Raw genomic sequence first — 18,442 nt, 5'->3', positions numbered from 1 at the left:
ATTTCAGCTTGAAGTGCTCAGTGCCTCATGGGACCAAGCACCCACCATGGAGAGGCTCAGCACTCAGACCAGAAAGGCCTTCCAAATAGCTTTGAGCACCCTTTGTCATGACAACAGTAGCACAAGAGCTGCCTGCTACTGCCAGAGCCCTCTGTCTTGTGTGAAAATAGGGTCTAAACATTAATGACTGAAGCATCAATCTAGAACATGAATTGAAAAAGCAATTGATAATACCTGCAAACTCTTTGGAGTAAAATGTATTTTAAAGGTTTCAGTTTCTTGGAGATGTTAGCCATAAAAGCTGAAAAAACACAGCCTTTCATTCTAAAAATTAGTTGTTTTTTATTTTAAATTCTGTTTAGTTTCAGTACATTTTCACAACATAAATGTATTGGAAGATATGAACATGAGTAATTATCAAAAACAAATACCAGAACATTTTGAACATTGCATAGTTTCAGTTCTAAGCTCAGTTTACAATATATATGGGCATTTATTATTATTTATTTGTAAACAGTAATCCCCTCCCCCAAACACACACACACACACACATGAATAATTCCATTGCAGGATCAAGACCTCAGTGAGTAATACCATCAGAATTGAGTCATCGGAACTTTAAAAATAGCATTGATAATGAACTGGAGAACATTTAACTGAAAGTTCAAGCATATTTTATGGCACCTCTTGCATAAAATAGTCTAAGGAGATCTGTTTAGATATGTGCAGCAAATCTCCTACAACTATGCATATATATTCCAAAAATATGCTTATACATCAGTAAAGACAATGGGCTTGGTTCTCTGTTCACACTCTTGTAAATAAGGAGTAACTGTTGAAGACACTGGAATTACTAATGTTTAACTTGGGCTGATTCTTCCCTTGTTAAATAACTTTAAATGCTACCTGTGGTGTTTGGTTTTTTTAAAGCCACCAAAGGAATGTGCCGAATAGTGTAGAATACACAAATGAGAAACAGAAGAACACTTCTGATTGCTAAAAGGGGAAATAAAGTTGAAGTCATCTAACTCTCCGTGGTGACTAGTTGCCCATTAGCAGAAAATTGTTTCTTTTTCAGTAATAAAGGATTTAAGGAAAACAGTTTGCTAGTTAGGGGAAGTGAATATATAGGAATGTCCTTCAAAACATAGCCTGTCTTTCTGGATAAACCAAGGAATAATTCACTCTAATTCTTTGAGTTTCTCCTTACAGTCAGCTTCTCTATCTGTAAAATAATGTATGTACCTCACAGGGATGTTGAGGATTACCCATTTAATATTTGGAGAGTGCTTTACAGAGGGTAAGCACCAAATTATTACTACAAATCATTCCTTGTAAACTTTCCTAGTTGCACTGCCCTTGAACCAGCTGTTCTCATACAGAAGGCTAGCTGGACTACCAGCCCTTTATACAATTCCTGGCATTAATAGCTGTGATGTAGTTCTCAGCAGGAGTTCCTATCCTTTTGAGGTCAGTACTGTTTTAGACAGATTCATTGTAAGTTAAACTCATCAGCTGTACTGGATAGCAAAAATCCTACCTCAGGTTCCTTTCATATTTTGTACAAACCCATGAAAATAATACAACAGCTATGTGTTTCTTCTTTAGAACTAGTACACAGTCGTCGCTATCAGTCTATAGAAAAAAACATTTAGAAGGAAGAGGACAAATGGCTTACCTTTCCAATGGGTCCTTTCACTGTTTATGTTGCATCCAGGTTACGTTGTTGAGTTGTAATGCAGTTTAAAATTATTTCCCAGTAAATCATCACCATTCTCTTTTGGCAACAGGACAGTAGAATCAGCTAACTTTGATTTGTTGCTGAAGACAGATGACGACTGTTACATAAATTTGGAAGCTGTGTTCAACAGGATAATGCACGAAAAACTCGACAGGCCAAATATCTGGTGGGGAAAGTGAGTCTCAAACTCTTCTGCTTACTGAGGTTTTTCATGGATCTTTTAATTTCTCCATATGTCTATGGAACCTTTTACTGCTATAAAATTCTGTTCAGCATCCTTATGGAGCCCCCCCTTGTGCCCACTTCAAGTCACTAGTAAAGCTCCATAACTTCAGTCAGAGCAGGCCTGGATCCTGAGTTGCAGAAGCCAGCTGATGATTGTTCTAGAATGTGCCCTTACAATAGCTAGAACTCTTTTTCCCCTCTGATACTGGGCTATAACTTGCATTGGGTGGCACATAACATTTCTCTGTAACATATAGGAAGTGCAAAAAGCAAAGGAGTACTTGTGGCACCTTAGAGACTAACAAATTTATTAGAGCATAAGCTTTCGTGAGCTACAGCTCACTTCATCGGGTGCACGAAAGCTTATGCTCAAATAAATTTGTTAGTCTCTAAGGTGCCACAAGTACTCCTTTTCTTTTTGCGAATACAGACTAACAGGGCTGCTACTCTGAAACCTGTCATTATATAGGAAGTGGTAGGTAATACATATTTCTGTGTAGAAATAAGATGAAGTTAAAAACTGCAAGCATGTACCAACATACCATTGTTTTGAATTTTACCTTTTTTTTTTCAGGCCAGCATGACTGTTTCTGGTTGAAAATGGGTTGTGTATTTTCAGAATACAGGGTTGTGTATGAGGGGGAAAAAATTGGCTTTATAGTCTGGTGCACCATGTATTCTGAAGTTTATAATTGACAAAAGTCAATATTATCTATTTTACTACTGATCGTGTTACCAAAACATCCAGCTAAGCTGCTTATCCCAAACCACCTACTACATCATTCTAGTTGCCAAGAAATCCCAACTGTCCTCTATCCACCAGCTAAAATGCCAGCTTTGCCCCACTGACAGCTGAACAAGGCAGATATGGCTTGTCAATATAAAATAATCTGTGACACACTGAAAATTGAATTTACTATTGAAAAAAAATACAAATTTGAACAGTGAAGTTAGTTAATCCTGGGAATTGTTTACCAACAATATGGTGAATTCTGCATCACTTCAAAATCTTAAATCAAGATTGGATGGTCTTTCTAATATACTGTAGCTCAACCAGGAGTTACAGGCATGATGCAGCAATTACTGGGTAAAATTCTATGGTCGGTGTTGTTCAGAAAGTCGGACTAGATTATCACATTCTCATATTTTAATAAAAAAGAAAAGGACTACTTGTGGCACCTTAGAGACTAACAAATTTATTTGAGCATATTTTAATGAAAATGGTTTAAAAACACCAGAATGTTTCAAACTGCAACTTTTGTGTGCCAGGGAAACCAGGGGTCTAGGCTCAGCATTTACATTCATCTTGCAGTGGCCTTGCTTATAATGGAAACTCTGTCACCCCATTAAGAACTGCAGACACACAGGACAACATTAATCTGTGGCATAATTTCCTTGGTTTCAGTGGTGGTGTCCGGAGATATCAGTGGTAGGTTTGGTCAAATGAGTTTTAAGGGTGGTTGCCCTGTGAAACTGATTCTGGTCTCTTCAAGTTGTAAAAGAAGAGTAACTCCTTGAAGTCAAGGGGGTAAAAATGGATGAAAGTTCAGAATTTGGCCCTTAGTTATGAATTAAGATTAAAGAAAAACAGGAGGCTTCAGAGATTTTTAATGATGATAATTAGCAAGCCTACACCGGAAGGTTTATCTAACCTTCAAACTAAGAGTCTGTATCAACTGCATAGGGTAGTTCCCATCCTTACTGTCCTGTCCTGGTAACTGACAGGCTTGAAACCCCAGACTTTTTTGCAAAAATCACATTGTATGAACTCATTAAGATTCTCGCTGCTGTCTACTCCCAACTCAAACGGACTGTTGAGAGCTTTCAGATTCTCCCAGTTACACCTATATTGAGGCCAGTAATTTGTGTATGACTAAAACAACTTCCAAAAAGGCATCCAGTCTTGGATCTGACAATTTCAAGAGATGGAGCTATCACTTCTCCTTAATTTTTGCTCCTTTTAGCCATGATTTTTCTGTGATGATACCTAAAAACTGCCAAGGCCAAACTGTAGTCAGGCACACTGCTCAATAGAATGAAAAATGTGAATTGAGCAAGCTTAACAGAGTCCTCTGAAACTGAGGAAAATATTTAAAATTGGTTACCTGAAAGATGCCATTCAGGAAGCAGTCTTGACACAGGCAAAATATTAAGAATCTTAAATTCAGATTAAACTCCATTACTTGTCTCTGTTTACACAGGTTACCTAGTATCTCCTCTCCAGAAGTACACAGTCCATGCCATCTGGTGTTTAACAGGAGACGCTGTTAACACCTTCAATTACAATAATGTGGCTTTAGTGGGATGTAGAAATGTTAAACGCAATTTCAGGCTAATCCCTTGGCAGTGCTTTTGTAAACTCTTTCTCACCAGTGATGCTGATGTCTTGGGGATGTCATCATGTTGCAGAAGCCCTACTGGACTGGAAGGGTGGGGTTGATTTAAAGGTTATGGCTAAGCTGCAGTCGGAAGCATGATTTTTAGCATGGGCTGCTATACCCATTCTAGCATGGCTAAAAATAGCAGTGAAGAGACAGTGGGGTGGGCTCTCCAAGCATGCTAGTATCTTACTTGTGGTGCTAGCCTGCACTGCTGCATCTTTACTGCTGTTTTTAGCCGTGCTAGTTAGGTTAAAGCTTTGCCAGCCTGTGCTGCAATCACACTTGCGACTGCAGCGTGGACGTACCCTTGATACTTCCGGTGCTTGGCACTACTTGACAGAGCCGAAATGTCTTACGAAGTTTCTTGAGTAGCTGAGACATTTTATTTCATTTCATTATATAAGCAACCAAGTATCCGAGTGAGTTATCAAGTGTTCTTCAAGCATTGTGTAGGAAAATAACGGAATATCTAAAGACATAGTAAAGACAAAGGCAAGATTGTAATAACCTAAAATTTCAGCAATAAATTACAATAATTGTGTTAATCCCTATAAGGGCCTATACCCTACATTTGGTATATGGCATTCAGATTTTCTCATGGTAGAATCCATCGACTCTGATGGATATACAGCAAACAAACATAAATAATTAAGATTTCAGAGTAGCAGCCATGTTAGTCTGTATCCATAAAAAGAACAGGAGTACTTGTGGCATCTTGGAGACTAACATTTATTAGAGCATAAGCTTTCATGAACTACAGCATCCGATGAAGTGAGCTGTAGCTCACAAAAGCTTATGCTCTAATAAATTTGTTAGTATCTAAGGTGCCACAAGTACTCCTTTTCTTTTTATAAATAATTTAAATTGCAGTCCTGAATGCATGATGTTTGCCTTCTATCTTTAATTGCCAGAGCTTGATGCCATCTAAATATACTTAAGGCTTTGCTTAGCAAAATTTATTAAGAATCACTGCTTGTTGGTAACTAGCCTAAGCAGAAAAGGTCTCAACCACTTGCAGCTGAGTACTTTTGGGTGAATGTCCATGCTTGTTAAACAGAGATGGCTAACAGTGACTAGAGCCGGCCATTGTGTAGGCATGTAGTATGATAGTTTCATGTTCACCTCTGCCCATCCATGTCAGTCTTCATCTTCTGTTGTTCAGTACTAGGCACCTACCCCACTGCAACTTACATGCCAGTGTGTAATGGCTCTCTGGGCCATAAAAACTCACTTAGCTTTTGATTGACCTAAGCCATGTTAGGACCTGTTTCTAAATAGTAAAAGCCTGACACAATTATGGCAGCTGGCTGTGATTACATCTAGGACCTGTTCATAAAAATACTTAGTTCTTATATAGCACTTTTCAACGGTGCTTCTCAAAACATTGTTTGAAGGTGGGTAAATACCATTATTCCTATGTATAGGGAATTGTGGTATTTTAAGACTGAGCATGGAAGAAAAGACAGTGGAGCCATATTCAGCCCTTCGAGGGGTTGTATTTTAAAGGACAGACCTGTGAGAGGAAGTGGTCCCAAGGTGGAAGTTCGTGGTTTGAAAAAGAACGCAGGCAGCTGACTGCCTAGGGCTTGGGACCAGAGCCTAGAAGTGTGATTCAATCCAGGTTTCCCTCTCAACTGGGCCCAGGAGGATGATGGGGTTAGTAGGCCTTCACCCTAAGGTATACTGGGAAGGGGGAACAGGAACAGTCTCCCTGACAATAAGAGAGAGTATGAAGGGAGTTTGGAGCCTCTTACAGTATGTCGCACAGCAGCTTGGAGTAAGCCTCCTAGCCTGGATAGATGGGCCCATGCTCGCTTTGCTCACCAAATGTAGATGTGGGGGTGTTGCGGCTTGGGTGGCTAGCCTGCCTCCACCAGAGCTGCACCATCCACACTGTCTAGCCCTTAGGGTATGTCTGTGCAGCAATTCAACACCTGCAGCTGGCCTGGGCTTGCGGGCTGTAAGATTGCAGTGTAGATGTTCAGGCTTGGGTTAGAGCCTAAGCTCTGGGACCCCACCGGGGGGGAGGGTCCTTAAGCCTGAACATCTTGACTGCAAATTTTCAGCCCAAGGCTGAGTCAGCAGACACAGGCCAGCTGTGGGTGTTGAATTGCTGTGTAGACGTACCCTTAGAGATCAGGAAAGCTCTCCCTTTTTTCCCCCTTCCCCTTCAACTGATCTTTGAGGGAAGGGCTGAAGACAGAATCAGGAACAAGCAAGTGAACATGGGGAAGGGTTATTTTACTATTTTTAAACTTAGACTTCAGTTTGTATGTTTTGTTAGGATTTTATCAGCAGCCTGCTGGGGACAGTCTGGCCTGTCTGGAGAAAGAAACCTTGGTGGATAAAGCCTGCTGCTTGTTTTACTAAAAGCACTAAATGGGTGTGGCCTGCAGCGAATGTCTGCCTTGTAAGCACCATTTTACAGATGGAGAAACTGAGGCACAGAGCAGTTACATGACTTGTCAAAGGTCAAACAGCAAATCAGTGGTGCATTTGAGATTAGAAACCCAGGTCTGGTGCCCTGACAGCTTGAGTTGAACACTGTGCTGGCTCACATGAAGAAAGGTGATTTCTGTTATGTTCAGGATCCCAAATTATTATTTTGATTTTCTGCAAAATTAGCCATGTTTGAAGGATAACAGATATGCCTTTTGCTGCCTTTTCCCCCTTGATTGCCATTTTTTTAGGAGGACATTTATTTGGTCTCAGTGGACCAATATGTTTATCACTGTAACTGCATGCCTTCTGGATGTATTTGTCATAAATTTAAAAAAAGTACGGGGTAGGGATTTTGACAGTTAGGGCACTGTGGTGTGTGTTTAACACATCTCTTGTCAGTGAATTTGTGCTTCATTAACTGAAGCTGGTAGCAGTGCAGATGCACACTAGAGCTAGCAATGCTTTTTTTTGTTAGTGTGTTTACAAATCTTCTTAGAGGAAATTAACACAGCATAATTGCCTCTTTGAAATTAAATGTTTCAATGATAGTCCTATTTCACTATAAAGCTTACCCTGTTAAGAGTGTCTGAATCATAACTCAATGAAAAGTTTTCTATGCTTTTTCTTAGAATTCATTACTTAGTTTGCTTCAGTTGTATTGACTAAATTGCATGGATTATTGGAGCTTTTTATAAATATCTTCTTCAACAGTTTGCATGGTTATTTTGCTCTTAAGTTTCAGACTAAATTGGGCCGTTGATCGGACGGGGAAGTGGCAAGAACTGGAGTATCCCAGTCCAGCATACCCTGCCTTTGCCTGTGGGTCTGGTTATGTTATCTCCAAAGACATTGTTCAATGGTTGGCAAGCAACTCTGAAAGACTCAAGACATACCAGGTACTTAAGCCCCATGCTAAAAACCCCAGAAAACCTTAAGGTCTCCCACTCCCCCTACCCTTTTCTCACACCACACCTTTGATTCTGGAATTAGATTTGTTAGCTCTGGTTAATTAGTAGATTTTTATGTTGAGAGAGATGTGAGATTTGTGATTAGGAGCTCCAGAGTTCTAATCCTACTTTTGCATTGGCTCCCTGTGACTATATTTGCCTTAGTTTCCTAACCTGTAAAATCCACCATTTTAATACACAGCTTCCTCAGAGATGTTGGGAGGAGTGGGAGATATTTTTAAGAGATGCTTAGAAAAAACTACATAATATAAATAAAGCTAATATTTTACTTGTTCAGTTAGTGGTAACTGCACATACATGGTGTACAACAGACTTTGGTTCAGAATTTCATACTTGAGAAATAATTAGTTGGAAATGCACCAAGGCTAATGTTTGTTTTTGAAATGCATCTACAGGGTGAAGATGTGAGTATGGGCATTTGGATGGCAGCTATAGGGCCTAAGCGATATCAGGTGAGCAAGTCTGCAGAAATTCTGTTTTTCCTGGTACAGTAGCATGGCTCTTAATCCAAGTTGGTCAGCCCCTGGAATATACAGTTTTCCTCATCATGGAAGGCATTCCTGCAGTAGCTATTTTAATGCATGAACAAGAGTTTCAAATGGGATTTTTTTTTTTTAAAAAAAAATCATCCATATGTGCAGTTCAATATACAAACATTTCCATCACACCTTCTCCCAGCAAATTAAAAAATAATTCTTTCTTGGTGCATATAGAATAAAATCTTTAACAGATTATTACTGGGTGACTTTTTTTAATTAAACAACAAATAGCAGAAACTGAAAAGTTAATTTGAGATGTAGCTATCTTGCATATATCAAACTAACCTCAGGTGGAGGGGTTATACGAATACATTGTTTGGGGCACTTGTCTTTCCAGTTTCCATCAGCACTCCTATTAACAATAATTTGTGCAAGAGTTTGTACTCAAGGCTGACTGGTTAACCAGACACTCAGCGGTAATATGTAAGCGCACCCATCCCCACATACATATTGAAACCATTATTTGATCCACAGGAAAATTTCTAGCACCTATCAGTCAGGGGTGGCTGATACTTGACCTTAGTGTCTGTTCTCAGATTAGCATAAGAGCCTTGCAGAGTTTTATTTATATTCACACTGCCTCTATGTTCTGTTAATTACTGGCATATTATTAACAAGTGTCCCACACCATGAAATATTGATTTCTGATTGTGTGAGATTTAGTGAATGTAAAATACTGTCCCCTTCCAAAAAATCCCACTGAAATCATTGTCTCTTTAAACAGGACAGCCTCTGGTTGTGTGAGAAGACGTGTGAAAAGGGAATGCTGTCTTCCCCTCAGTATTCTCCCCAGGAACTAACAGAGCTCTGGAAAGTGAAGGAATTACATGGAGATCCTTGTAGATGTGAGGAAAGATGATAAAGACATGTGAAGATATACAATCAGGACTGCTAAGGTGGTGTTTAATAGTGGAAATTTTACCTATAATGTAATTAATATTTGCCCATCCTTTTTGATAAAAATTGACTGATACTGTCCAGAGAAGCATTTCTCTAGGTGAGGTGTTAATTTGACAAACAAAGTTTGACTTTGTAAAAAAAGGAAATTATCTTAAAAGGACTAAATGTGCACATAAAGCTCTAGATTTCTATTGGGATGATGAGAGGTGCAGAACCACTGGTATCCATGAGAGTCAGCAGGTGCAAGGTTCCATGCCAGCATATCTAATTACAGGATTAATGTAATCTGCGAACTGGGGGTGGGGGAGGGAATAAGGATGGTAAAGGGTACTTGCTCATATGGGGCTAGGATAGTTATCTTCTAGGATTTATATTGAGGTTGTGTATACGTCTTAGTGATTTGGATGAGATTATGATGCAAGATATCAAACTTTGCTTATACCAAAACTTGAATTACAACCAATATCAGAAAGATGCAAATTCCTTTGAATCTGGTTATAACTATCTAGATAAAAAGTTTGAGCAACATACAAACTGCATAGCTCCACAGTATGCTGACAAGTTATTTTGAATAAATCCTCCAATTCAACAGCTTAATCTTAATGGTGATCTTTTTTCCCTATAGATGTGTAAATAGGATATAGCAACAAGATCAGAATACAGATCTAAACTTTCCACACTCCTTTCTAGGTACCTCGCTATAGTGAGTGGTGTTACAAAAACTCTCTCTCCCCCCCCCCCCCGGAATACTTTTTCCTCTCTTCCTTAAAGCAGAGTTTAAGTGCCCTTACCTAGTGCAACAGCAATTGTCCTTGTAATCAAAATTTGTAAAAGTCACATGTTCTGAGTAAAAGTGATTCTTCTATAGAAATTCACTGCACAAAACCATGCTAATAATCCATTTAATCTGGGAATTTAAAAGAACCCCTGCAATTATGCACCAATTTTTTTTATTGAAAATATACATGCAGGAGTTGAAGCATCATTTCAAATAAACTGGGACAGCAGGCTATGAAATCCACATTAAATATGTGCAAGAAGAGTGGCACAAATTGCAGATGCTCTCATGGTGTAGCCTGTGGACTCCTCTTCTGAAGTTGCATTTAAAAAAAAGTTACCACCGTACTAATATAGAGTCTCCATTTTCTATAGAGTAAAACTGCAAGGGCTTTAGGTCATTTTCTAGTTCAATTTCTTTGCCTTCCATCTAGAAAAAGAAGAAATTCAGACAGGCTCTTAATGTACACACTTAAGCAAGTCTTTTGGTAACTTTTTCCCCTGACCATCTTTCAAGTCTAAAGGAGTTAGATTCTCACTGACTGCCAGGGCCTGATCCGACTTTATACTATTTTTAGGGCCTTATCCAACTTCCATTTAAAGACTGCTGGCCTTTAAGTGAAATCTGTTTCATTCTATAGTATTTTAGAATGCAGTGTTGACTTTTTAAATACAACTTGTATTACTTACTTTAGAACTTTCATAGGACAGTTTCAGTTCTGAACCAGGAATTTTAAGTAGACGATACAGCAAGCCTTTGACCTTCTGAATAGTCATAGAATCTGTCAAGAAAAATCAAGTATTTAATCAGGCAACCTGATTATGTACTTACATCCTTGCAGCTTTTAAGTTTTACCAGATCATATTGTCAGTCAAATATGACTATTTCTGAATCAGTTCTAACATCAGTAGACTGATAACATGCTACAACCTAAAAATATTTTCATGCAACATAGCTTCATGATTTATTTTTCCTTTAAGTGACCTTTAGTATAGTTTTCATACCTACCACTCAGATTTTGGTGTGATTTCTTTGGCACCAACTTGGTGTCTCAACTTTCGAAGCCAATGTCATTGTGGAACAATTAATGTATGTTTCAGGAATTACATTAATTAGTTCCAACCAAACTGCTAGTAGTGTTATGGATTTGTTCATAACATAGTGCCAAGGTGATATTTTTATAATGGAACTTTAAGTTTAGTTTGTACAAGAGAGATTTCCCATTGTGTGTGCCTGGTATAGAGTTTTGGCTTTTTTTCATTCTTTGAAGCTTTATCTGAAGACACAGCAATAGTTATTTCTGTAATATCACACAATGTACGTAGAAAACTATTTTTCTATCAAACATTTTTGTAAAAGTTCTGATTTTATGCAACTTGTGATAATAAATGTTTATTTTAGAATAAAAACTGAATAAGTCTTTCCTCATAGAACAAATTCAGACATATCTGTTGAAAGACATTTAGTATGTGTCTAAATCTCAAGGGAAGAACTGCTGTTAAAGATTTAGTTAGGTCAGCAGAACTCAGACCTTCAAAGCCTTGAGTAGAGCTGATGATGTGAAGAGGCAGGAGAATGTTCAGTTCAGACATAACTGAACGTATGCTGAGGAAAAGGTCTAGTCATTACTGTATGTCAGTTTCTAGAGACTCTCCTTTCATTAGAATAGTCAGGGAAGACTAAGGCAGGAATTTAACCTAATCTAAACAGGCAAGGAACACAGAGTTGATGTCCAAGTCAGAACTGGGTTTCTTGGTATCTAAACCATAAACTTCAGCTCCAGAATTTGGAGCATGTAGCCTATAGTGAAGATGAATATTTTGTGCATTTACAACATCATGCTCAGAGAGCCCCCCCAAACAGCACAGAAACTAATTTGGGCTACAATGCTATCACTACACAAAGCATAAGATTCAATTTTTTTGTTCCACTTCTGGGAGACTATATATAAATACCTTTCCATCAAACAAGTCTGAGGGCAACTAAATATTAGTTGTACTTCCACAAGTACTAACCTTAAATTTTTAAAAAACTTATAAAACGTATGAAAATTATTATTAATGCAGAGGGGTTGGTAAATCATACAGGTTTCCCCTGCCACACTGAAGCATGCTCATGCCAATTCATCATTGGCCACTCAGTGCCAACTTAAGTCTTGTGATGTAGAAGCATCTGCTAGGAACTGGACTGACTATAGCTTGTTTTCCACACGATACTGAACAGCCATCATATGGTAATGACTGTCATTACTAACCTTGACATGAAAGGGTGCATATCCTGCGCTAGCAACTCCTCAACCAAAAACTAGCACCAGTAAAGAGAAGTTGGTCTTTGCCTCCTCTCAACAGCATTCTTGCATTCTGAAGCAGCTGCCTCCAGCTTTCTTCAGGAAAGGGAACATTTAAAAAAAAGGGGGAGGGGGAAGGGCAGGGGGAGAGACCACAAAGGAACTGCTGTGGCATTGAAATAAACAATTAACATTCCTGTTCTTACCTGGTAGTTTCTTCTCTAGGGGTTTCTGATCAGGTTTGTCTGGACATTTAATTGTCAAAGCTTTAAAAAAAATTAGACAAAGTTAGTCACAATGAGAAGGGTAACTGAAGTTTGAGCACCAATTTCATTATATGAAGTTTAATGCCTGGTACCAGTGGATCTAATTTGTTTTTGTGAATACAATTTGCATAAATCCTTCAGGCACTTAGCATGCAGGGAATTCCAACTTAGTAAGTGAACTGCACAACAAACAGTGAATATGCCAGTTAGGATGGATCAAATGTTCTAAAGTCATTCCTCTTCCCCCCTGAGAGGGACAGGATTTGTTGGTTTTTTGCTCAGTTGGGAATGCACATCCCAGAAAGCTAAAATCCAGGCTGCCATTCTCCCAAGCCCCCAATAGAAAGGGAGGTTGTTGAATATTAGGCAGCATTTAAAAAATATATATATATGCGCATATATGTGCCCTTCCATCAATCACATTTAAAACCCTTAATATGTGGAAGTCCTAAATCATGGGTACTTCTGTTCAAGTCAGCAGAATGAAAGCTTTTGTTCCCCCTTAGACTGTCTAAATCAATCATGGCTGGAATCTGGAGCCTCCCTACCCCAAAATTTAAAAAGTAATGCTCTGGTTGGAAAGGCAAAGGATAATTACATTCACCTATAAGGCTGAGTCTCTGAAGGTATTAATCTGACTGGATTCTGACTCTTGGATCTTAGCTCCATAGCCCCAGGCAGGCTGTAACTACTAGCGCTCTCAGACCTTAGAATCCTAGAATATGAGGGTTGGAAGGGACCTCAGGAGGTCATTTAGTCCAATCCCCAATTTTTGGCCGAGATCCCTAAATGGCCCCCTCAAGGATTGAGCTCACAACCCTGGGTTTAGCAGGCCAATGCTCAAACCACTGAGCTATCCCTCCCCCATGGAGCATAGTGTTTTCAGGCATGCATATGAGAGATAAGGGATCAAAGTAGCCCAGTCTACTCTACCAATCCTTAAAGCATACCATGATTATAATACTTCCTATTCACCCTCCCTGTTATATCCTGAAAGTCTGCAGGGATCATGCCATCAAAAATTCACCGATGTATCAAAAAATAATACGTCCAGATAAGTCACATAGTTGTACAGTCTGCAAAGCAGCTACATGGGACCAGAGTTAAGGCTGTTTGAGGAACCTTTACAAGGGAGATCCTGACACATGCCATGCTAATAAAGCTGGAAATACATCCCTATAGCCTTTACTATCAGTGTATTCAACTTCAAGATGAAGTGGAAGGCAATTTTTGTGCCCTTTACTGTTCCTTTTTGGTGTAAAAATTGGCTTCAAAGGTCCTTAAAGCACCTCTTCCTTACTACTCCAGGGGAGAGTATTTTGAATGCAAATATATAATTTAATTAATTTCTGGCCTCTTACTAGCAGCTGATTTTTCAGAATGAAAAGGCTGTTCTCAGTTTCGAATTCACCTTCTTCAGGAGCACCATATTCTGTAAAAAAACAACACAAAAATGGAATCAAACTAGATTAGCAGGAAACAGAAGGAAGAAAACAAAAGAAGTTGTGTAGAATTTTAGCTGAAATATCTTTCTCCGGTTTTAAGTCATCATATAGGAAACCTCCCAGTAATCATCTGTGGGACAACATGGTATCCAGATCATGCAATGACCATGAAACTCTATTGCCTCTCACTGTTGTTCTTCCACAGAAGTCCTGCTTTCCAGAGTCAAAGAGCTCAGTAGCTGGGCTCCAGCAGTGCTGTAAGCTAAAATCATCATTAGCAGATCTCAACTCCTGTAAACATAATACTGAGAATAATTTCACTTAATTTTCAATATAACCTTTTTAAAAAACAAACAAGGCTTATTGAGAGATTGTTTAGCATGGAACAGCAGCTTGGATACCGGGCATTTAAAAAGCAAAAGAGGATGCCTGAAGTATTCATGTTTGTCAGAACCCGACACCTTTTCAGCTGGCATCCATTTCTTAGTTTGCAGTGAGAGCACCTCGAAACAAACACAGTCTGTGCGTAGCTGTGGCCAGCATGCTTCTGTGCTTTGTGTAGTTGTAATAGCATATATCTGAACAATGTTATAGACTAATTAAAGAAAACAAGCAAGAAGGGTAGTTTGTAAAGCAGGGGCCAAGGAATGCAGCACAAACACAAGGGTCACAAAATTTAATAGCAAGGCAGTTCAATCAGTAGAGCAATATAATTCAAAGTTCAGTCTGAGTGGACTGGACTCCACCAAGCCCTTTGCAAGCTGAAAAATTGACTGATTGAGAAGGCAGCCTCTCCTACATCTGTCTCTTTACTGTAGTGGGATATAATCTGGGACAGTATATGGACACTGCCACTATAGATACGAAGGAAAATGGAACAAGAAGCTACTTACTTAATGGGAAATGGAGGAATAGAATTTGGTTGGATATGCAAGAAATCAGAAGACAACATACACAAGGAGCTATTTGATTAACTCTACAGAATCTCCTTGTCTTACAAGAAATTCAAATCACTTAACCTACAGATTGTTGGAGGAGCTGCCAGGGCATAGGATCTTATCTCCAGCCTGGTGTAGTGCTCCTTTGGCTGAAATTTATGGAAACAGTTACTAACAGTCATTAAGAAGGACAGGGATGCAACCTTATGCTCCGAGTGTCCCTAGTCTGTTTGCCAGAAGCTGAGAATGGTCCACAGAGAATAGATCACTTGATGATAGCCCTTTCCATTCATTCCCTCTGAAGCACCTGGCACTGGCCACTGTGCTAGATGGACTGTTGGTCTGCTCCAGTACGGCATCTCTTATGTTCTTACTGGGAGACCCCTTAGAAATCGACCAGAAGGTCCTGGTAGGCAGGTGGGCTGTAAATAGCTCCTTAGTCAGTTTGTTTACTGCGCAGACAGTACAGACATATTTGCGGTGGAAATCAAGACCTGCAGCATGGCAGTGAGTATGACAACTTAAGGATATTCCTGTCCTGAAAAAACTGTAAAACTTAAAGGGAAAGGAGCAGAGTGTCAGAGGGCCGTTTGGAACTAATTAGAAGCAGCAACACTGGAGATTGAGATAATGACTACAGGACCATTTACTGTCCTGCACACTGGCCTTTTCTAAACCAGTAGGAGCATGTGGGCAGAAAGATCCTTATATTGCTTGACCTTGATTTGTTTTCTTCCTTTCTCTTCAAATATGGTAAGTTGAAAAAATAAAGGAGGCCCCCAGAACAGAAGGACAAATAATTAAAAGATCTCTGCCACCCCTGTACACTGAAACTCAGAACATCATAATACCAAGCAAGGAAATTTTCATTTCACCTCCACTATACTTACTAAGGCAGAGTAACTGATACCTAGGATGAGCAGGCAAGAAATTCCTCATTTGGTCTGTCTTTATCTGGATTCTGATTTCCACCAGCCGTTATCCAGTCATTGCCAAACATTTTGCGATAGTCAAGCTCTGCTCCCTTTCTTTCATCAGGAAAGATCTATATTGACAAGTACAAAAACATTTACTGTGTCACTAAGCTAACATTCCAAAAAACCCAAGTTCAGGGTCCTATCAAAAGTCAAGATTGCTAGATATTAGTTACTGTATGTTCAGCACCTTATAAAACTGCAAAGAGTCTGGAAAAATCTCAACTCCCACAACTGATTCAGACTCAGTTTAGTCAATGTCATCAGTGCGCTCAGAGTACAGTCTGAAAACAATATCATGAGGCATGAGAGCTCAGAGCTAAATGATTTCTTAAATATGGAACAAGTCGTGTGGTTTTGAAAGTTCTCTTTTTATTTTCAAAATCTCCCAGCATCAATTAATACGATACTGTATTTTGAAAAGGACAACACCGAGGTTGTCATGTGTTATAATTTTTGACCTGAAAAGGGGGAAAGAAAAATGGCAATCTACTTTAAATGGTTTGTTAAACCTATGTAACCTCAAAAGTCCTATGTTGGGGGTGAAACCTCCATTTCTGACATCTATAGGACTTAGGTATTTTTGAAAAATTTACCTTAAGTGTCTTGCCCAAGGTTACAATGAGTTAATGGCAAAGCCAAGAACAGAATCCAAGGTTTCCTGACTCTGTCCATTTTCAAAGTGAAGATTTCCAGCTATACACATGCATTCATTCAGAAAGGGAAGAAACTCCAGACACCCTCCCACTTTCCAAATGCTTTTACAGTGACACTTTTTCCAGAACTTTTTTTTATGATTAGTTGAAAAAAAACCACCACATACCTCAGATTTGTTCAGAACCTTTAATTGGCCTATTTTGGCAATGATAAGCTGTCTCACTGTCTCTGGGTTCTTCTCTGTGCCCATCAAAGGGTTATTCTGACAGTGCAGTGACTGCAAACGTTGTAGTTTATCAAGCTCATTGATAAACGACCACTGGAGTGAAAAGGGGAAAGAATTGCAAAACTGGATTTTTTTAAAAAAAAAATGTCTGAACAAAATAGCACACAGTCCTGACAGACTCTACCCACACAATGACCATCATCAGTGACACTTCTCTTCTGTTAGCAGACCCTAATCTTTTTTTTGTTTGTTTAAAATTTCAACACAACCTACTTTACTGAATACCAATTTCATCTTACTTCACTTAGCTTATAAAAATGAAAGATACCTTTGAAGGAACTGAAAGATAAACTGGTGGAAAAGCAAACAGGGCATGCAGGGTGTGTTCAGTGGGTGTAAATTATTGATGCATATTAGAACATCAGCATTCCAGAAAGGCTGTCTATTCATTGTATGCAGAGATTCCTGGAATTGAGGTGTAAGCTTGGCCTAGACGTGACATTGCTTTCCATGGCACAGTTCAATTATTTTGAGGGCTTTGTCCATTTTAATTTTGAAGTGCCTCCTTGCCAATGCACTCAAGAGCATGACTGGCTACAGAAACCCTTTAATTTAATATTATACTGGGGGATTATGTGATGCAAGAGTTAGCAATGTTCTGTGCAGGTTTAGATGGTGAAGAGAGACTAGAATTGCAGGGACTCATGCTGGAGAAGGTACAGCAGGGCCCTAGGCTATGTCTACACTGCAATTAGAAATCCAGGGCTGGCGCATGTCAGCTGACTCAGACGCATGAGACTTGGGCTGCAGGGCTGTTTAACTGCAGTGCAAACGTTCGGTCTCGGACTGGAGTCTGAGTTCTAGGAGCCTGTGAGGTGGGATGGTCCAAGAGCTCAGGCTGCAGCTGAGCCCAAACATCTGCACAATTAAACAGCCCCATGAGCCCAAGTCAGCTGGCACAGGCCAGCTGTGGTGTCGAACTGCCATGTAGACATACCCTAACAGAGCAGGTTAGAGACAGATGATCAGGATCAAGATACGAAAGGTCAACTGAAAAGGGAAAGTTTGTAACATATGGTTATCGATGATGAATTGATGAGAAAAATAAAGGTCGAGGAAGGATGAGCAGGTACAGCATGCATGTGCATAATGTATAAATTAAGAAGGGATAGGAAAGTGAAATTCAGGAATTAGAGATAGTTCAGCAGTTTTGGCCTCTTGATGACTGAGTTTAAAGAAGCTAGGTAAGCGAATAAGAGAATTTGAGATGAAGGCAGATTATGTCATGGGTAGGATGAAAAGTGATAGGGTTCATTTGAACTTAACATTTCCAAGCTCTCAAACCATGGAGAGGGACTGGAAGGAGCAATGTGGCTGTGACTTAAAGATAATTACAGTAGGCGTTCATTAGTAGCAATATATCAGTGCCCTTTTGCTATGTTACTCCTAAGCAGCTGTTGCAGTTATGGGGCGTGTCAACAATTCATAGTAGTGAAAGTGTTCCCTGGGGAAATGGTGCTTGTACATGGCGGTTGCTCTTACAAGGTGTTTCTGCAAACAAGCATCTATTGTATTATAATGCCACTTCTGGAACATGAGTATTTGTATTTAAATTTTAATTTATCAGACAAGAGATCCAATTCATTCTCAGCATGTACATTTAGTGAGCAATGAT

The 18,442-nt window shown here is 39.3% G+C and overlaps 2 protein-coding genes across 6 annotated transcripts in view; one reads left to right on the top strand and one right to left on the bottom strand.

Annotated features, from left to right (window-relative positions):
• B3GALNT2 (beta-1,3-N-acetylgalactosaminyltransferase 2) overlaps window positions 1-11,383 on the top strand; it is a 42,188-nt gene extending 30,805 nt beyond the window's left edge. For 3 of the 5 annotated variants that reach the window (XM_043511398.1, XM_038395884.1, XM_038395885.1), the window contains 4 exons: window positions 1,791-1,916; window positions 7,526-7,685; window positions 8,153-8,209; window positions 9,021-11,383. In XM_043511398.1, the coding sequence (XP_043367333.1) occupies window positions 1,791-1,916; window positions 7,526-7,685; window positions 8,153-8,209; window positions 9,021-9,155 (478 nt within the window). In that variant the 3' untranslated portion in view covers window positions 9,156-11,383. The remainder of the gene's footprint in view (window positions 1-1,790; window positions 1,917-7,525; window positions 7,686-8,152; window positions 8,210-9,020) is intronic. The other 2 variants (XM_043511399.1, XM_043511401.1) reach the window with 2 other exon arrangements.
• The window catches only part of TBCE (tubulin folding cofactor E), a 56,462-nt gene continuing 46,404 nt past the window's right edge, over window positions 8,385-18,442 (bottom strand). Inside the window, 8 exon segments of the mRNA XM_043511405.1 lie at window positions 8,385-10,403; window positions 10,664-10,755; window positions 12,468-12,527; window position 13,456; window positions 13,889-13,959; window positions 15,801-15,846; window positions 15,848-15,955; window positions 16,708-16,860. Coding sequence (XP_043367340.1) covers window positions 10,311-10,403; window positions 10,664-10,755; window positions 12,468-12,527; window position 13,456; window positions 13,889-13,959; window positions 15,801-15,846; window positions 15,848-15,955; window positions 16,708-16,860 — 624 coding nt within the window. The 3' untranslated portion in view covers window positions 8,385-10,310.

Source organism: Dermochelys coriacea, chromosome 3, assembly GCF_009764565.3.
Source record: "Dermochelys coriacea isolate rDerCor1 chromosome 3, rDerCor1.pri.v4, whole genome shotgun sequence".
NCBI lineage: Eukaryota > Metazoa > Chordata > Testudines > Dermochelyidae > Dermochelys > Dermochelys coriacea.
Note: the sequence above shows the minus strand (reverse complement) of the source record. Positions and strands in the feature narration are given on the sequence as shown.